Raw genomic sequence first — 14,746 nt, forward strand, 5'->3', positions numbered from 1 at the left:
TTTAGATGACCAATATATTGTTTCAAATTAGTTTTGGTTATTAATTAAGTTTGGGGGCGATGTTGAGAGCCGCGAGCAGGATGGAGGGAGTGTTGACAAGTGTCAAGTCTCGTGAAGGAGCTCCAGATGGAAACTTTAGTTTTGTGTTTACCTCATGATTAAAGTTGTTGCACGTCCGCCGGTTCCCGCCTCTAAATGAGCGAGTTTTAGCTACTTCTACATTAAGGTAGCGTTCAGAAAAAACAAAACACTCGCAAAAAAACTTGATACAGAGGAACATAACATAACCTATTACCAGCTAGGGTTTTGAAAGTGTTATTGCAGAACAACACAAACAACACGCAGAAGTATAAATGCACGACTACGCGTAAAGCAGGCGCCTTGGATCACGCCGATCGCTCAATGCAGAAGTATAAACCAACCTTAGGAAAAGCCAAAAAAGGCCACTTTTTGTTAAAACATTTAACATCAAAATTTGACAGAGCATAAATCAAGTTTTAATAATGCAAAGCACCCATGAATCCCAAGATTAAAAACTGTTAATTAACAGAATGTTTTGTTAACAGTGTAACGATCCAAGGAGCTATTTTAGACGCACCCCATCTCTTAAATTAAGCGTGAAGGGTGTATTGTATATTCCACAACTCAATATTTATCTACTGCAAGACAGATAGTCCCAGCAAAAATGAGAATTTTAACAGTTGTAACAGTCACACCAGAGGAAAATATAGTAGGCATCACTTCGGTTTATGCTCATGTGCTAAACTTCACAGCTCGGTCACCCGGAGGCCATGACAGGCTATGTGAGGACGACTACAATAAAGGGCACCCTCATTCTGTCACCTCCTATTCCATTCGTCCTATCATTTCCACCCTCTTCCCTTTCCTTTTCCATCATTAAGCTGTTTTCAGCCTCAGGGGAAGCGATCATCCAGTGGTTAGGTGTGCTCTAGCAAGGTTAGCTCTGCACTGGTAAAAAAAAAAAAGCGTGTAGCATGTCTTCTGGTTCATGACTGCCACAGGACTGAGCTATCAGATCTCAGCTTGAGCAGATCTGACGCTTCAGCCTCCCTGGGTGATAACAACATCGCCTTTAGCTATGAGCTTTGATGCCCCGCTAACTGAGGGGAAAGCTTATGAAATGCATCGTACTAACAGCTGCTTGTATTTTTTTAATAGACCAGCCCAATTGGCATGCATTATATTGTGGATGTGTGTTTCTCCAGGTTGGCATCGACTTCACAGCGTCCAATGGGAGCCCAAGGGAGCCTTCGTCTCTGCATTATATCAACCCAATGGGCAGCAATGAATATCTGTCGGCCATCTGGGCTGTAGGCCAGATCATCCAAGACTATGACACGTATGTAACAGTGTTTTTAATAAAAACACACTTTAAAGGTCTACATATGGCCAAAAAAGCGGTGCAAAAATCTCACTCTTTCTTATTCACACTTCTCGTCCACAGGGACAAAATGTTTCCTGCGCTTGGATTTGGGGCTCAACTGCCACCCGACTGGAAGGTGAGAAAAAAAAAACGTTCATAACCGTGGATTTATTTTTGTGCATCGCTTCATCCTAGTTGTCCTTTTCTATAATCAACTGGAATCGAATATGGAGGTCTGCTAAAGCTTTTCTCAAGTGTGAAATGGAAACGAGAATTTGAAGTGCAAGACAGAGAAGAGGCAGATAAAGAAAATGAATAATACTCACATATCCCAATGATTATGCAACTGTCATCCCATCTGCGTTGCCATGGCACTGGAGTGAATACAAGGAAGTCTGAGGGGGGGATTTCACAGGGAATGAATCGCACCCACCAATAGTGGTGTTTATTTGTGTGCGTTGCATTTGTTTTAGCACTAACAGGATTGTGCAAATGGTGCCACTTATCTATGCCACTTCTATAGATTCCACATATGGCCAGTTATAATGTTCTTCTCCATTATTTGATCATCATTTGAGTTGATTGAGATGATGAGTAGAAACTGTACACTATAACATAAAATGCCAGAAAAATAGCACTTACAATACAATAGCACTTATTTGTGTTAAACCGTTCATACAAAAGGAAGACAAATAAATGAAAAGGTCTTACAGTGCTTAACAAATTTATTAGATCATTATTAAATTTGGTTTGTTACGCAACTGCTTTAACTCCCAGTATTGATTACCAAAATAATTTTATATATAACTATAATTACTATTTATAATTATGACTTTTGAAATTGCTCTTTAACTAGTAAGGCAGAAAAATTTGTAAAACACTTTTCCCATTGGAGTTTTTTTACCTGCAATACTTTACAGAAAAATACGATTTATATGATGAATGAGGGCGACGCAGTGGGTAGCACGCTCGCCTCACAGCAAGAAGATCGCTGGTTCGAGTCTTGGCTGGGTCAGTTGGCGTTGCTGTGTGAAGTTTCCATGTTCTTCCCGTGTTCGCGTGGGTTTCCTCCGGGTGCTCCGGTTTCCCCCACAGTCCAAAGACATGTGTTATAGGTGAATTGGGTAGGCTAAATTGTCCATACTGTATGTGTGTGAATGAGAGTGTGTGGATGTTTCCCATTGATGGGTTGTGGCTGGAAGGTCATCCGCTGCATAAAACATGTGACGGATAAGTTGGTGGTTCATTCCGCTGTGGCGACCACGGATTGATAATGGGAGTAAGCTGAAAAGAAATGAATGAATGAATGAACGATGAATGTTATGCCTAATTAATTTCTGACTTATAAGAGATTATGAATAGGTGGCTCAAATTTGGGTATAACAATGTAAATTCAAGTTGACATTCCTCAGTCCTGTTGAAAATGATGAAATGTCGAGAACTCTCTGAAAAGAAAAGTGTCCCCTTTATAGCACTTGATGCTAGATGGTCTCTCTCTTAACAGGGAGTCTAATAAATTTGTTACGCACTGTACATGTTACATGCATTACATATTCTCTAAAATCCAAAGGGTTTGGAAATACAAAGATACATTAAATGGTTCAAAATGAGACATTTAGGGCCCTATCATACACCCGGCGCAATAAGACGCAAGACGTGTTTGGCACGATTTGTTGCTATTTTCAGACCAGTGCCAGACAACTCTAATTTTCACGTTTTGCTCCACATTGTTTAAATAGCAAATCTATTTCCACCTTTTGTGGACTCATGGGTATGCTGGTCTAGAAAGGAGGTGTGTTAAGTCGCATTGTTGGTGGTGCGTTGCTATTTTGAGGGACTGAGACTGTGCCATTGACCAACTAAAAGGTGGTCTAAAGTCCAGCGCAGAGCGCAGTAGTTGTGTGCCTATGCTGGTCCAAATGCTTACACATTGCTTAATACACACAGGATGTACAGCAATACACAAATATCTTTACAAAGGAAAAAAAATGTAAGAATTAAAACGTTACAAAATTATTTTTACATAAATATAAAAAACACTGCGTCCATGCCTTCTTTATGTCAGGGACTTTTTTCAGTTTATTCATGACAGTTAGCTTTTTTATAATGTTGTGATTATTAATAGTATTATTATTTATTATATGCAGGTTTGTCTGTCTGGTTTTGGACCATATGGGGCATATGATGGGTGTTTGGAAATAACTAATTTTTTTGACCACACTTTGTTATTATTGTTCATTTATCCATTTGGTGGAAATTAGAACTGAATTTAGAAATAGTTTTAAAACAAAAATTTGTGCTTAATAAACAAAATTAAATATGTAGGCTAATGAATGTCTTTAGTGGAGTGCGTACAACACAGTTTTCATATCTAAAGTAAAGGAGGAAAGAGTAAAAGTAAAGTGAAGAGAAAGTAAAGAGGCCTAATGGAGGAGGCTCGTTCTTTATCCTCGTGCTGCAGATGGTCTGTTTAACTGTTTTCTTGCTAGTGAAGCATTCAGTTTTTCCACTTAAAAAGTCTTTCATGTAAATAGCAAATGCGCCATGACTCGACACAACTGACTCTTAAAAGGAATAGAAGATGAGACGCTCATTGGTTTAATGCACGTTATGCTAAAAACACACTCATAACTCAATAAGAGAATAAGCTCAACCCTGTTACACCATGTGCGGGGGCGCAAATCTTATTTTTCCATCCTTAAAATAGCAAAAGTGGATTCAGACATGCTCTTAATGCGTTTGCGTCATGTGCTTTAGAATTTGTGCCTAGGTCTTTAAACTAGAGCTCTTAATGTTACAACTAATTTCGATTCATCAAAACATCCAAATCAAATATATCAAAATTTCCAAAACAAATATTTTTCAACATTGATAATAATGCTTCTTGAGCACCAAATCTGAATATTAGAATGGATCATGATTTGCTGAAAATAAGGAGAAGGTAAGCATAAGAGACCTAAGTGAAGATTTCTAAAACCTAAGTGAGCAGTAGTGGTGACAAAAATACATTAAAACAGTTTCAGTATTTTTGGATTTTTAGCTGATCTTATTTCATTGTTTTTTTCTCTTTTTATTTCAGGTCTCCCATGAGTTTGCAATCAACTTTAACCCCACCAACCCTTTCTGCTCAGGTGAGGATCACAAACATTGTCTGTAGCATTTTCAGATGAAGGTGACATGTACAATAAGTTAACATTATATGCTTGTAGGTGTGGAGGGGATTGTTCAAGCTTATTCCAACTGCCTGCCTCACATCCGCTTCTACGGACCCACCAACTTCTCCCCCATCATCAACCATGTGGCCCGCTTTGCTAACCAAGCCCTCCAGCAGGACACAGCCGCAGTAAGTGCTCAAAAAGATCTGTTTTTTTCCAAGATGGAAAGTAGGAAGGAAGTCTATCTGTTTACATTAGCTTTGTGTTAGAAAGCATCCAATGCTTGGAATTGTAAGCCAAGCCAGTGTTGTTTTGCATTTAGCTTGTTTGGATTGTATGATAGCTTGTACACTGATAAATTGATGGATTTAGCAGATAACTCTGAAGCGTTTGCCATCTGTTGCCCATGGCAGGCTCACATGTGAAGCTAAAGCACTTTGGAAGTCCCTCTGGATGAGAGCATCTGCTAAATGCTTTAAATGCAACAGCAAATGACTGTCTCGTGCAATTTGCCTCATGTCACTATTTAGCAGTTTAACAGTTAGTGGTCACTCATTAAATGAACAGAAATCACGGACTGACGTGTACTGTGTGTGTCAGAGAAGTCTGCATTTAAAAAGCCTCATTACATCCCATTAGTTTCATCAAATTGGTCTGAAGGGCTGTGAGGAAAAGCTGGACGCACACCCACTTTACGCAGATCTCTCCACTGAGCGAGGAACAGTAGTTCTGTGTTCCCCCTTAAACCTTTAGTGGAAACTGTGAAACGTCTTGGTTTCCTAGATATGTGCAGCATTTGAGCGAAGCATAGGCGGGCAGAGGAGGGCTCGTTTTCTTCAGCGATAGCACAATGTGTCTGTGTTTCATCAGGCTGGGTGTTCCTGCAGCTTTCCACTTGTGAAGTTGTGCTCGCTCTGTTAGCTTCCTGTGTGCATGTGCAACATTTGCTTTAAAAAAAAACCCTCAGCACTCAGTCAGAACTGTTGTTCTATAAGTGCCTCTCTATGCGGGCTTATTATAAGCTAGCAATTTGGAATTAATTGCTAACATAATCAAATGTAGATTGATTTCTTTCTTTGAAATGTGTTTTAAATTCATGCACTTGGAGAATACCTTACTTCATCTGTAGCACAGATGCTTTTACTGTTAGATTGACTGTTTGATAATCTATATTCAAGGAAAAGTAGATAGAATAATGAAAAGTCTGTCATGATTTACTCCCCCTCATGTCATTCCAGAATAGTTTGGAGCACAAAAGGAGAAGTTAGACTGAATGTACCAGCTGTTTTTTTGTTCTCCATGCAGTGGAGTAAAGGGCGGTGTTGAGTGTCTAGTTCAAAAAAGGCATCATAGAAGTACCATAGTCATCTGTATTGCTCGTTTCCTATGGGGTTTTAAATAATCTATCAGATACCAAAAGCAAACAACAAACAGTGTTAATATCAACTTTTGTAACCATAGCAAATTGTCCATAACGTGTTTAATTAATTGTTTTATAAATATGGGTGTCTGCTAATATTTCGGATATTAGTGCTGGGCAAAAATTCAACTCGATTAATCACATCCAAAATAAAAGTTTTTGACTTAAAATATTTGTCTGTATTGTATGTATATATATATATATATATATATATATATATATATATATATATATATATATATATATATATATATATATATATATATATATATATATATATATATATATATATATATACAGTTGAAGTCAGAATTATTAGCCCCCCTGAATTATTAGCCCCCTGTTTATTTTTTCCCCAATTTCTGTTTAACAGAGAGATTTTTTCAACACATTTCTAAACATAATAGTTTTAATAACTCATTTCTAATAACTGATTTATTTTATCTTTGCTATGATAACACTTCTGTACAGCTTAAAGTGACATTTAAAGGCTTAACTATTATAATTAGGTTAACTAGGCAAGTTAGGGTAATTGGGCAAGTTATTGTATAATGATGGTTTGTTCTGTAGACAGACGGGAAAAAAATAGCTTAAAGAGGCTAATAATTTTGACCTTAAAATGGTTTTTAAAAAATTAAAAACTGCTTTTATTCTAGCCGAAATAAAACAAATAAGACTTTCTCCAGACGAAAAAATATTATCAGACATACTGTGAAAATTTCCTTGCTTTGTTAAACATCATTTGGGAAATATTTAAAAAAGAAAAATAAATTTAAAGAGTATAAATGACTGTATACAGAATATACATGTATATGATTCAAATGAAACATAAATTTAAATATCTATGTAACATTGTTTTGTTTAATTTTGTTTTTATGTCTTAAAGTCTAGGGTTGGTGGGAGCAATAACAAGGTATAAATTAAGGTCACACTTTATTTTGATGGTCCGTTTGTTCAATTTGAGTTACATTGCATCTAATTGTCATTGGATTATAAGTAGACTGTTAGGTTAGGGTTAGGGCAAATTGACATGTACCTGCAAAATTTCTTATAGTCAGTTAAATGTCTGTTGAAGGAGCAGTATCAACAGATATTAAGCAGACAGTCTACTAATACTCAAATGGACCATCAAAATCAAGTGTTACCTAAATTAAATGTAGAAATAATAAATTTAGGGTTTCCCCTTCTCCTGTCCCAGCTCACAATAACCACAACAGGTATTTAGCAAGGAATAACAATGTTTATTTTCAAACTAAAGTTCTCCGAAGCATTTCTTCGGAAGGGAATCCAGGCCAAAATGATAAACAAAAAGCCAACTAACTTGCGGGGAAAAAGAATATCTAACATAGCTGCTAAAATAAAGAAACCCAAATAAAATTACAACAAACTTCCCTTTCTCCCTCGCTGCCACAAACCAGGAGAAAACAGGATTTCAAAGTAAACAAACTTTTAATTTGGATGTGATTAACTGTGATTATTCTTTGGCCAGCACCGTTGAAGGTAGAATTATTAGCCGTCCTAAACTATTAGCCCCCCTGTATATTTTTTCTACATTTTTTGTGTAATGTAAAGTGTAATGTAAAATGTTTTTTCACCACAAAATAATTGTTTTCTAAACAAAATAAATTTAATAACTAATTTCTAATAACTGATTTCTTTTTATCTTTGCCATGATGACATAATATTCAAGATACTAGTATTCAAATATATGTCAACAATCAGTCAAAATTATTAGCTCTTCTGTGTTTTTTTAAGCTGAATACTAGTATCTCGAAAAATATTATGTACTATAATATATACACACCAAGGTTATAATAGTTTTAGGTTTTTCATTAATTTTAGTTTTTATTTCACTTTGACTTTTTGTTTTCAAATTCAGTTAGTTTTCTTTTGTTTTTAGAGGTCGGTTTACTAGTTTTTATAAATTTCAGTATTTTGAATTTGCTTAGTTTTAGTTTAGTTTTTATTAGCTTCAGTGTTAGTTTTAGGTTTTTGAGTTTTTTTTTTTTCGTATTCAATGCTGTCACCGTGCTGCTGTCATGTCCACTTGTTGTTTTTGTCACGGGAGCAACAGCGAGGACTGACTGGAGAAATACCGACACAGGTGCCGTACAGGTCAAACACCTGACAGCGCGAAGTAAATAGATTTACTTCTAAAAGGCTTACAGCATGTATTAAATACATTTACAAAGACGAAAACGAAGAACATTTTTGCTATCATCGTTATTATTTTTATTTCAGTTGACGAAAATGTTTTTCAATTTTAGTTCTCGTTTTTTCATTTCGTTTTCATTAACTATAATAACCCTAATACACAAACAGTCAGGATCACTAGTTTCCAGTAGTAAATACTAATGCAGATGCAAAAGGAGTTAGTTGTCCAGTCTTGGTGGTGTTTGTGGTGTGTGTGTGGACGGGTGTGTCTGTGCGTTGTTTGCTGCCGTAACAGGCAGCAGAACTGACCCTGTCTCACCAGAGCCTAATTGCTCCGTAAGACACATAAAATGTGCCTACGGTTGTTAGTTCTGAGGGGCTTTGAAAAGCACAGTGCACACAATTTCTCCTGCTCTTATTATCAGTCCTGTGGAAAACAACCATTAAAATCCCTTTTCAATTATGGCTATTTATAGAGGTTGATTCAGCGAACAAATGTTCTCTCTTTTCCCCCAGTTGCTCTTGGTTTTTAGTGACTAATGAGGCTGCACCCTCAGGTCTGAGATGTGTACAGGCCAGCAGCAAGGCCAGCTTCAGAGGAGACGGAGAGACGAGGCATGCTTTTTTTGTTGTTGTTGTGAGAGAGAAAGGTTACGTTGACTGCAGTTATACTGACAACTGGCAAGACACACATGCTGTGTGGAGAAATTGATCATAACAGATGCTGAATTTGGGTAAAACTATGTTTTATACAAAATTTAAAGCCTTTTGAGTACATGTCTAGGTCAATTGCACCCAAATAATTATATCATCCGTAAGGAAAATTAAGCCAAATTATTATAAAATGTCTACTGCACCCCCCGCTGCTGAAATCAGACAAAATTGTCAGATGTGCTCCAACATTAGGCACATTCAATCAAGACTTAAAACACATCTGTTTAGCTGTGCATTTACTGAATGAGCACTGTGCTACGTACGACAGATCTCACTATTATGTCTGTCTTTTCTTTTTCACTCTTTTATAATCTATTTTTATCTGTTTAAATCACTTTTAATCATTTTTATTTTCTTGCTTGTTTTATTCTTGTTTATGTAAAGCACTTTGAATTACCATTGTGTAAAAAATGTGCCATATAAACAAACTTGTCTTGCCTTGATTACTGTATACTTATTTGTGTTTATCATTGAAAACAATTACAATATCCTATTTTTTTAATTATATATGAGTAGAAATATGTAAATAGTAAATAAATATTTATGTATTACAAATAAATTTTAATATCTATCTAACATTTTGTATAATTTTGGTTTTACGTATGTGTGTGTATAACATATATATAATAAATATAATACATATATTATGTCAAAAGAAACATATTATGGCTTATGGAGCATATTATATATATATATATATATATATATATATATATATATATATATATATATATATATATATTTAAAATATTAAGTGTTTACATATTGGTATACATTACCGCATATTTTTGTACTGCCTTTATTTACAAAAAAACATTTCAATGAAATGCTGTATATAATAAAATAACCCAAAATACACATGATCAAAATAATAAAATTGGGATAAAATTATAGTGTGAAATTTATTGCAGCAAGTATTATCATATTTATGAGTGATGATACAGTAATTATAACTTTACTGCAAATAAAATGTAAATAAACATCATGCTTTATTTACTTAACATATAAAGAATAAATATAACTAAACATATAACTTATTGAATAGTATTAAAAAACATATAACCTTATTAAATAGTATTAAAAGTATAAAAATATTGAGTAAAAAAATAATAAAAGTATCATACTGCTTTTAATTTAAAAAATAATGATTAAAAAAAGTTTACTATAAAATGTATTACAATAGATTAGATTAAACTGTAATGAGAATGAATAATAAAAAAATGTCCTAAAAACATATGCTTCATTGTCTTTCAGCAAAACATAATTACTTTTGCTGATTTGAGTTTGGGTGCCAATTAAGACCTGGACAATGATTTCTTGTCATTTGCCTAAAATGCTTAATGAAATAAAATGGCTGAGCCTGTAATACAAAAAAAGAAGCTAAAATAAATGCAAATAAAACAATGCAAGCCAATACATAACTTATTCTCTCTTGGTGCTTATTAAAATTGTCCTGTCAACTCAAAACTATAACCTGGATGAGCGCAGCCAGTTCCTCTGGTGGCGATCATGAGGCTAGTACAGTGCTCATTCATACTTCATAACCAAATATTAGCCTGGAAGGAAAACTTAATAGTTAGTTATTATTTAACCTCCTTCAGGAGAGCCTAAAGCGCTTTCTATCTCTAATTGCACCCTGTCACCTCTAAAGGATAAAAATGGATAGTGAAGAGAGAGAAGAATAGAGCCTTAATGCAGTAGGAGAAAGATAATGCTGCGGGCTCGTAAGCTCTCCTTGAATGTTCAAACCATAGTCATTACTTGCTACCACACTACAGCTGAATGGACAAGAGGTCCACCAGGACATATTTATACAGACATATAAATAAAGACCATTCAAACATTACTTCCTTGGATTTGGATCATTGTTCCAGCACCTCCAGAACGGAGTAGTTTCCCCCTCCTCACTCTGGCCTCCCGCAATATCTTTGCTTTTGTTGAAACTTATGGAGTTGTATAATAACAGGACTCTGTCTCAGCCCGGTTTCAGTTTGTCAGACAGTGATCAGTTTGCTCTATACCATTCCCTACAGAGTTTTCAGGACTTTCATCTCCAAATACTTCTGCAAGAGTCTCAGAGAAAAAGATTGAGGGCTGTACACCCTTAGCTGATTCGGGAGGTCCTATAATTCTTATGTTATTTCACCTGCTATGGGACTCAAGATTCAAAACTTTCACAAACAATTTGGCAATCTGTTAGCGTAGAATATAATGGGTTTCCATGGCATGCGTGTGCTCATCTTGAGAATTTGCATGAACTCTTGGGTGAAGCGATCTTTGAGATGTGTTTTGGACCACCACAGTAGCTTGAATTCGGTCCAGCTTCATCTCAAATTCTGAAATGGTAGTCAATAGTATCTGGATGCAGCCTTTGTGATGCAAGCTGAGATTGGCAATTTTTCAGCATGCAATGTCGACACTAAGAGTTGGAGCTTGTGATGTCACTATGAGGGATGGGGATAGGTGAGCCCATTAAAAAGCATTGCATGCAGCTCAGATTGCATCTGCACCAGGTCTGCATCCAGACCCCTCTCCTGGTAGTTTTAAAGTCTGCATTTTAAAGTCTGCATCTTTAAAGAGACTGCATTTCAGTGTTTTTCCAGGAGGTTAGCAATAGCTGCCATGCTGACTTCTTTGTTGTCATCCCGAATGCATCAGTCTTCTAGTCCTTTTTGGCTTGTTTTGCTGTTTTAGCTCCCATATTTCACACCAAATATGTATACAGCGACAGTATTGTCCAATTGGTTATGAAATAGGAACAAGCAGTGGGATTTAAAGTAGTATAAAATTAATCAAGGCTGGACTGAGACCAAGGACGTTTATGCCATCACAGCAAACTGGAACATACAGACCATTCTATGCTGGAAAGGAAACTCCCAGAGAAAAGATTTTGGTTGAAGAAGTGCTGTTTTCTAAGAGCCACATGGCTGTGCAAATCTTGTGCTAGAACACTTCAAGAGTTAATCAGTTTTATGTGTCTATAATGAGACGCTAATGAGCCTGTCTGTTAGTACATCAAAAGCTCAAAGTTCACAGACCACAGCAGGAAGGAAGAGGTTGCTGTCATACACCATACACTTTTAGTGACCCTGGGCAGGTACGACAAGAAACCCAGCAGCTTGCAGATACTGGCTGCATTTAAGCCTGTCCAAACAGTGTCTTTGTAAAGGTTAGGGGATCCTAACGAATCAGGACTGCTCGTCAACATGCTTCCTGCGGTGTCTTGTGGGTTTCAGTTTGTTCTAAGCCGGCTATTTGGAGGCCAAGCGATAAGATAAGACAGCTTGTGTGATTTGGTTATGTTGTGAGTGTATATTTAGGAAATTAGCGCAGTGCCTACAGGAAGTGTTGCCCAAAGTGTCTCAGCTATATAGTATGGCGGTTTGGGCAAGGGGCACAGCCTCGTTCCTCATTCCATTACGCATGACTGTATTGCTCGTTTGGTCATAAAACGCTAAAGGGAAGAGGGCACAGCCTTTGGCTCGTTCTATTTCTGTCCAGATGAATGTCCACTGCTTATGTTGCCTTTTGTAACAATATTCTGCAACGTTTCACATAATCCACATGACAAAATATATGTGTGGTAATTGCCTCTGCAAAAATCGCCACAATTATGTTAATGAGTTTTGGTTTCTAGAGCATTGCTATGCAGTTTTTAAGGACATTCTAGGTGTTTACTTGTTTACTCAAGTCAAACAGTCCATTAAAAACGCATCCTGTGTACACAACCTAACAAAAGTCTTGTCATCCATCCCAGTTGTAAGAGAAACAAATAATTACTCGACTTCTAGTTGATCATTTGGAAAAGTGGCAGAAGGTAGATTTTTCCAATGAATCATCTGTTGAACTGCATCCCAATCATCACAAATACTGCAGAAAACCTATTGGAACACACATGGACCCAAGATTCTAACAGATATTAGTCAAGTTGGTGAAGTAAAAATCATGGTTTGGGGTTACATTCAGTAATGGGGGCATGTGAGAGATCTGCAGGGTAGATGGCAACATCAACAGCCTGAGGTATCAAGACATTTGTGCTGCCCATTACATTACAAACCACAGTAGAGGGTAAATTCTTCAGCAGGATAGCACTCCTCATACTTCAGCCTTCACAACGTTCCTGAAAGCAAAGAAGGTCAAGGTGCTCGAGGATTGGCCCAGTCACCAGACATGAACATTTTTGAGCATGTCTGGGGTAAGATGGAGGAGGCATTGAAGATGAATCTAAAGAATCTTGATGAACTCTGTGAGTCCTGCAAGAACGCTGAATTATTTTTCCACTGCATCATGACTTCATATTCTATACTGTACATTATTTCTATTAAGGGACAAGACTTTTGTCAAAGCAGAGTCAGACCTTACTGTCCTAATTAAATTATTAAAAATCAAGGGAAGATCATATTTTATTTTGGTATAATAAGTGTAATCTAGAGGCCTTTGCCTTATATATAAGCCACTTATAGCCAAATGTTCAACTAGAAGTCAAGTTATTATTTGTTGTACTTGGATAGGCGACAAGACTTTTGTCAGGCATTGTAGATACTATGCTTGATTTAAAGGGACAGTTCACCCAAAAATAAAAATTGTCATTTACTCACCCTTATTTCAATCCTTGAGTTTCTTTCATCTGTTGAACACAACAAATATATTTGAAGAAAGAGTGAAACCTGTAACCTTTGACTTCCATGATATTTGTTTTTCCTACTATGGAAGTCAGTGGTTACAATTTTGAAACCACCTTTGGGTGAGTAAATCTTTAAAACTTGGGGTCTTTAAAACTTACGTCATGATTGTTATAAAAGAATGTTCTAAAAGAATGAATATTTTTAGTGTGAGTGAAATGTTACTGTCATAGTTTTCATCGAGTCGCTTAGAAATCCTCAGTCGTGGTCTCATGGGATAGTAAAATGTGCATCAGATGATGTAGGCCTGCACTGCACTGCACCTAATTATATCTCTTCTGGTGCGGGTTCAATTTTTCTACTGAAAAGCAGTCTCACAATAGCCAGCCACTCCTGCCATCCTATGACAACAGTAAAGTCACCATCAATTTGAGACAGAAGTCCCTGGAAATCCCATTGGTTAAAATTGTAGTGTTCTGGACACCTCCCCTCTGTCCACCTTTTCCCACCACTTATTGTTACCAACAATAAAGCATTTTTTATTAACGTTTGAAAAATTACAGTCCCTTAAATGTTGTTTTGCTCTTTTTTTTGCCCACCAGGAGAAAATTGCAGATCCAGTTGCTTAAAAAGCTGTTGCTATGGCGTCCTGAGTAGTTGCTAGTTGAAATTCAAAAGAGCGGTGCTATGAGACTCTTTATTATAATGCCTAGATTTGAATCAGCTCCTCTTTTAAAGTCAGGCTATTTTTCCAGAGTTTTGTCACTTGCTTTTAAAAATTGTAAATCTGATCCTTCAGAAATGTACTTAAGTACTTGTCTTAGTAAGCACCACTATATAAGTGAAGAGAACAAGTGAGAGAACACTTTAGCATAGCGTTTCATTATGCAATGCTGTTTGGAGGCACTTGACTCAAAGATTAGTTGTCCACAACAGTGTGTTCTGCTGTAAATACTTGATTTGCATCTTATGTCTTGTGTGCATATTCAGGTCACACCACTGACTAAATTTGAGGCCAATTAGCTTCTAGACTGGTCTCCAAAGCGCTAGTTCTTATGCCTAAATTTTGCAGTGGCAGATTCAACTTTCTTCTTTCTGTGCGGGTATCAGGGCTGGGCTCCTGGAGGAAGAATTGAAGTATCGTTCCTATGAATTATGGCTAGAGAGACAGGCAGCGCTCCTGCTAAGTGTTACTGTCAAAGAGAGCTGCCATGGAGAGGAGGAAGGGAAAGTGACAGCGTAAATCCCTCCACACACTTACTCCAGCTCCTCGTCTGCCTGTATGGGGGGAGGGTGA

At 36.6% G+C, this 14,746-nt stretch overlaps 1 protein-coding gene across 1 annotated transcript in view; it reads left to right on the plus strand.

The window, feature by feature from the left end:
* The window catches only part of cpne2 (copine II), a 57,240-nt gene that overhangs the window by 19,475 nt on the left and 23,019 nt on the right, over positions 1–14,746 (plus strand). The window contains exons 11-14 of the mRNA XM_056478569.1: positions 1,227–1,360; positions 1,466–1,520; positions 4,464–4,515; positions 4,594–4,727. Of these exons, the coding sequence (XP_056334544.1) occupies positions 1,227–1,360; positions 1,466–1,520; positions 4,464–4,515; positions 4,594–4,727 (375 nt within the window). The remainder of the gene's footprint in view (positions 1–1,226; positions 1,361–1,465; positions 1,521–4,463; positions 4,516–4,593; positions 4,728–14,746) is intronic.

This window comes from Danio aesculapii, chromosome 18 (genome assembly GCF_903798145.1).
Source record: "Danio aesculapii chromosome 18, fDanAes4.1, whole genome shotgun sequence".
NCBI classification, from domain to species: Eukaryota; Metazoa; Chordata; class Actinopteri; order Cypriniformes; family Danionidae; genus Danio; species Danio aesculapii.